Genomic DNA, 5,850 nt, shown 5'->3' with positions numbered 1-5,850 from the left:
TGTGTTGGTGTATGGGGGCTCTGCCATACACCAGAGCAAAGTCTGCCACGACAGGGCTGAGGCGCAGGGAGAAAGCAGCTGGGACGCACCCCAACCACCTTCCTCCCCCTCACTCTCCCTCCTCCCTCTGCCGTCCTCCCCCCACACCCAGGACCGGAAGGGCGAGCGTCTCTTGTCTTTCCTGCACGTTCTGTCAGCCCCTTCCACTCTGGCCCCCAGTCTAGACCTATTGTCGAGACAGGAGAAATCTTGTCTACCCCCAGGGAGAAACACTGCTCTCTGCCCTGAACTTGGAGGGGCTAAAAAGCAAAAGCTCTAGCCTTAGAAGGTTCTCACTTTGGAAGTTTAAAAAAGGTCAAAGGAATTTTCAAAATCCCTTTCTTTCTCAACAATGCTTAGATTTCAAATCTCTTTTCTTGCTGCAAAATCCCGTTGTGAACATCAGAACCTCGAGATGATCTTTAAGTTTTCTCAGCATTCCCCATCTTCTCTCCCCTCTGCAAGCAGCTAGAGGTTATAGAAGCGGTTGAAGCCAGCAACTCCCCACCCCCATCTCCTCCTCTCCTGGGGACAGGGGCCCCATCTCTCAGCCCTGTTGTGGGTTGGGTGTGGCCGGTGTGGCTGTGTGGCAGGGTCCTAGCCAATGGGATTCGAATGGAACGTGGGCCTCCTGCACACCTGGCCCCGTGGGCACGCACCGCCTGGGCTCCTCCCTCAGTGCACCAGGGCAGAGCAAGATGGAGGCAACAGGGATCCCTGAATGGCTTCACAGAGGTCCCCACCCATCAGGCACACTTCTGCCAACCTCATGTGGAAGTAAGCTTCTATTGCATTAAGTCCCTGAGGTGCTAAAGCTCATCAGTTAATGGCAGGCCACTTGCATGCAAAATAGAAAAGGACACTGGTATTTTTTTCAAGCTATTACCCCGTTACAGAGATAAAAGAAGCCAGAACCAGCCCCCTCCAGTGGCTCCTTCTCTTCAGCCTGGGCAGGATCTGTTGAAATTCCCACGGTGTCATCTGGGGCCGTCTGCCCTGCGCCTTTCCCTGGCAGTGCGAGGTCCACAGTTCACCTGCAATTAGCTCCCATGTGCAGGGGACTCACAAAGGAGCATCTTTGAGCTCCAGACCCAAGTCTCTAGTGGTCTAGAGGCTTTAAAGCCCTCAAGCTCAGCATATCCCAAAGCAAACCTATGGCATTCACTCCAGCACACACCTGCTTTGGCCTCCATGAATCCACTCTCTTCCCTCACCGCTCAAGCTAGAAACTTCTCAGCACCACCCTTCCCGTTCCTGTACTCCCTCACCTTCAATCAATCATGGAGTCCTAAGTCCCTGGCCAATCCATCACCTCTCTCCCTCCACCAACACCCCCGACTCTCCCACCTGGGCCACCCGGTGCGCCCATGTGGTCCCCTGGTTCCCTCTAATCCGTTTTCACTCTGAGCTTTATGATCTTTGCTAACTGTGAATAGGATTCATGCCATCCACTCCCCTACATAAAACCTTTCTAGGCTTCTCTTTGCTCTTAGAAACCGGCAACTGCCTAAGAGGCCACACCTGGGCCTGTCCCACCTCCCCAGCCCTCACCTCCTTCCCAGGCCTCTGCATCCCTGTCCCCCTCCATTTCCTTTGCTGTGTGCCTCCAGGCCCTCTCCCCTCCGGAGATCTGCCAGTGCTGAGCCCTCTGAGCCCTCTGTGTGGGACATGCTGTTCTCTCCACTTGGCCTGTTAGGGCTCCTTGAGGAGCCCTCAACCCTCCCAACGGGGTGGAATCTGCCGCGGTAAACTTCCACAGGGCCCCGTGCCTCCCCTCTGCAGCACTTCCCTGGGGTTATAATTCCACTACCGGCTGCATAATTATTTGATCCATAGTTATTGGACTCAGCCCAGCTCACTTCTGCCCCTGGCCTTTGCACTTGCTCTTCCCAGTGCCTGGCGTGACTTCCCCACACGTCAGCCTGCCTGGCTCCCCTAGCTCCTCAGGTCCTTCTTTTCTTTTTGAGATGGAGTCTCACTCTGTGGCCCAGGCTGGAGTGCAGTGGCACGATCTCAGCTCACTGCAACCCCTGTCTCCCGGGTTCAAGCAATTCTCCTGCCTCAGCTGAGTAGCTGAGATTACAGGCACCCAGCACCACGTGTGGCTAATTATCATATTTTTAGTAGAGATGGGGTTTTGCCATGTTGGCCAGGCTGGTCTTGAACTCCTGACCTCAGCTGATCTGCCGTCTCGGCCTCCCAGAGCTCAGGGATTACAGGTGTGAGCCACCGTGCCCAGCCTGCTCCACAAGTCCTCCTTCTAGTGTCACCTTCGAGGTGAGGACTCGCCAACAACCTGATGGAAACCTGCAAGGCCAGCGCCTCCGCAGCCCCACACTCCCTAACCCCTTCTCTAGGGCGTTGCCACCTTCTGACATACCATTTATTTTATGTTTTGTTTAATGTGTGTGTGTCACTCTCTTAAATGTCATGCAGCCGGATGCGGTGGCTCACACCTGTACTTTGGGAGGCCGAGGCAGAAAGATCACTTGAGCCCAAGAGTCGAGACCAGCCTGGGCAACATAGCAGGGCCCTGTCTCTCTGTATGTTAAAAAAGGAAATAAATAATAAATACATAAAGTATTTATATATTTACTTACATTACAAAGTTCCCCCGGGGGCGGGAACTTTGCCTTGTTCTCTGCGACATCCCCAGTGCCTTGGACAGCTCCGGGCCCAGAGTCGCGACGCCTTCAGCAGGCCCGGCTGCCCCACTGCGCACATGGGCACAGGCTTGGCACACGCACTGCGACATTCATGTATCCGCGAACACACGGGTATCTATTTATACATGAAGGCACGAAAATGTATTTATTTCTTTTAAATCAGAAGAAAACGGTGAGAACTGTGAGGCCGGGGGGGACGTTTTCCTCCGGGATCCGGGCAGATCCTGCAGAACGCGCCGTCGTGCGCGAAGCACCGGGACGGGCCTCCCGCGGGAAGGGCCCAGGGGAACACCGGGCTCCCCTCCCGCCCGCGGGGCCCCAGACGCGGCGCCGCTTTAAGGCTCCGGGCCCCGCGCGGCTGCGGAGGCTGCGGCCGTGACGTCAGCGCCCCGCCCCGGGTGATGCTGCAGCAGCCGGGACCGCGGCCGGGCAGGCAGCAGCCCAGCGGGGACAGGGATGCCTGCCGTCTCCACCCACAGGTACCGCCGTCTCCTCCGCGCCCTCCGCCCGCTCCCTGGCTCCGTGCCTGCCGGAGCGCCGCGCCCTGGGCCCCGGGGTAGTCAGGGCGCCGAGATCGGGACCCGAGGCCGGCACGGAGACCTTTGTTCCTCGTGGAAGTCTCATGAATTGCAGAGTCCACTGAGCTCCCCCGTCTCGCCCCTCCGAGGGCAGGAGCCTCGGGCCCAGGGGAGGGTGCCGGCCAGATGGCAGGTGCTCTCATTCTTGCTGGCAAGGGGAGGAAACCCTGGCCTTGGCCCCAGCTCCTGATGCGCTCCTTGAGCCGGAGGCCTGGTCCCTGGTCACCTGGGCAGGTGTCATCCGCTCCCGGCTCACCTCTTGCGTGGGGCTGAGCCCTCTTGTTGACCAGGGGCCTGGCAACGCCCCTCAGCATCCCGGGGTTACTTAGCGAGGGCACCGAGGACTCCCCTTTCCCGAGCGAGTCAGCACCAAGGGGAACGCGCTGAGGTGGAAGCCGTTCAGCTCCTTCTGCCCTCGACAATAAGCAACTTCTCCAATTATTTCTAGAGTGACAGCCGTGCATGTTTTTCAGCTCTTACAGGGAAGCAGATTCAGGGGCGGAGGAAAGCCACGTTCAGGCTGCACCTGGCCTGGGCTTTTGGGAAAAGTTGGCCCTGGAGTAGGGGTCAAGCTGCCGGAGATGCAAAGTGGGAAACGGCCACGATTCAGTAACTAGCCTATTAAGTGCACCCTCCCAAGTCCGTAGAGCCCCTTCCTGGTCCTGGAGGACCTCACTGAAGAATTTTGAGAATGGGTAGAAAGAAGCATGAGCAGCCGGGCGCGGCGGCTCATGCCTGTAATCCCAGCACTTTGGGAGGCCGAGTCGGGTGGATCACCTGAGGTCAGGAGTTCGAGACCAGCCTGGCCAGCCCCATCTCTACTAAAAATACAAAATTAGCCGGGCGTGGTGGCGCATGTCTGTAATCTCAGCTACTTGGGAGGCTGAGGCAGGAGAATCGCTTGAACCCAGGAGGCGGAGGTTGCAGTGAGCCCAGATCGTGCCACTGCACTCAAGCCTGGGCAATAGAGAGAGACTCTGTCTCAAACAAATAAGCAAATACGCCTGAGGAAGGGAGGTGGCCCAAGGCAACCCCGTGGGGGGAGCCCATTTTCATAAAGAGAAGAAAGAAATGAGGAAATGTTTTCGGCTCGTAGTAGGATCGTTGTAAGCATTCAAACTACATGGACATTGATTACTTTTATTAATCATTTGCCGCTTAAACTTCCCACAACACAGTTTGAGGGATCTGTTACTTTAAACATCCTCTGTATTCTGGAAGCACAGTGGGCCCCCTGTATAACCTTCGGGGGATCCAGGGAGATGAGTGGATTTCCTTTTGACCGAGCAAATGGTCATATGGTGCAGTAAAGATGGTCTGGCGAATGTTTGTATTTGTGCATGAAAATTAGATTTTACGATCTTAAATTCCACTTTCACTCATTTTTATGGGAACCTTAAAAAATGGATTTTTTTTTTTTTTTTTTTTTTTTTTTTTGAGACAAGAGTCTCACTCTGTCGCCCAGGCTGGAGTGCAGTGGTGCGATCTCAGCTCACCACAACCTCCACCTCCTGGGTTCAAGCGATTCTCCTGCCTCACCCTCCGGAGTAGCTAGGATTACAGGCACCCGCCACCATGCCCAGCTAATTTTTTGTATTTTTAGTAGAGACGGGGTTTCTCCATGTTGGCCAGGCTGGTCTCGAACTCCTGAGCTCATCAGGTGATCCACCCGCCTCGGCCTCCCAAAGTGCTGGCATTACAGGCGTGAGCCACCACGCCCGGCCTCAAAAATGAGTTTCTAAAATTCTTCTTATAATAAACATTTGTGAACAGCTTTTACTAAATGTAGTTTTAATAAAAATGGTAATGCTGACCCCCAGATTTGAAGATGAATCCTTAGTAAAGACTTTTTCCGAGCCAAGATTAAACTAGGTTTAATTCTGGTTCAGATGCTAGAGAGAAGTTCACTGAGTGTGTGAGGATCTCCCTTCTGCTAGGACAGGCTGCAGTGGGGTGTGGCAGAGGTGGCAGAAGAGTTGTCCTCTTGCAGGTAGAGAAGTGGGCCATCTACATAGTCCACTTTAAATAAGGTCAAAGAGGCTCCTCTTTTCAAAAAGACACTTCAGGGGCTGGGCATGGTGGCTCATGCCTGTAATTCCAACACTTCGGGAAGCCAAGGCGGATGGATCACTCGAGCCCAGGAGCTTGAGGCCAGCCTGGGCAACATGGCGAAACCCCATCTCTACAAAAAAATAAAAGAATTAGCCTGGTGTGGTGGTGTGCACCTGTAGTTCCAGCTATTTGGGAGGCTGAGGTGAGAGGATCACCGGAGCCCAGGGAGGTTGAGGCTGCTCTGAGCCATGATGACTGCACTCCAGCCTGGGCTAGATAGAGGGAGACTCTGTCTGTCTGTCTGTCTGTCTCTCTCTCTCTCTCTACACACACACACACACACACACACACACACACACACACACACTTCTGCCATATGCTGTTTAAAGCTGAAGTTTTTCCAAACTGGGCCACAGTTCTTCATTCCAAATTTAAAGGGGAGATTTCTAATGCACTTAAGTTCACATTATGGTTAAAATGCTGACTAGAAAGAGTGGGAGATATGCCTGTGTGCC

General features: G+C 54.5%; 1 protein-coding gene across 1 annotated transcript in view; it reads left to right on the top strand.

Annotated features, from left to right (window-relative positions):
* The first annotated feature begins 3,091 nt into the window (after positions 1 to 3,091).
* The window catches only part of SLC45A1 (solute carrier family 45 member 1), a 25,006-nt gene continuing 22,247 nt past the window's right edge, over positions 3,092 to 5,850 (top strand). The window contains exon 1 of the mRNA XM_054440985.2: positions 3,092 to 3,184. Coding sequence (XP_054296960.1) covers positions 3,107 to 3,184 — 78 coding nt within the window. The 5' untranslated portion in view covers positions 3,092 to 3,106. The remainder of the gene's footprint in view (positions 3,185 to 5,850) is intronic.

The sequence above is a fragment of the Pongo pygmaeus genome, chromosome 1 (genome assembly GCF_028885625.2).
Source record: "Pongo pygmaeus isolate AG05252 chromosome 1, NHGRI_mPonPyg2-v2.0_pri, whole genome shotgun sequence".
NCBI lineage: Eukaryota > Metazoa > Chordata > Mammalia > Primates > Hominidae > Pongo > Pongo pygmaeus.
Note: the sequence above shows the minus strand (reverse complement) of the source record. Positions and strands in the feature narration are given on the sequence as shown.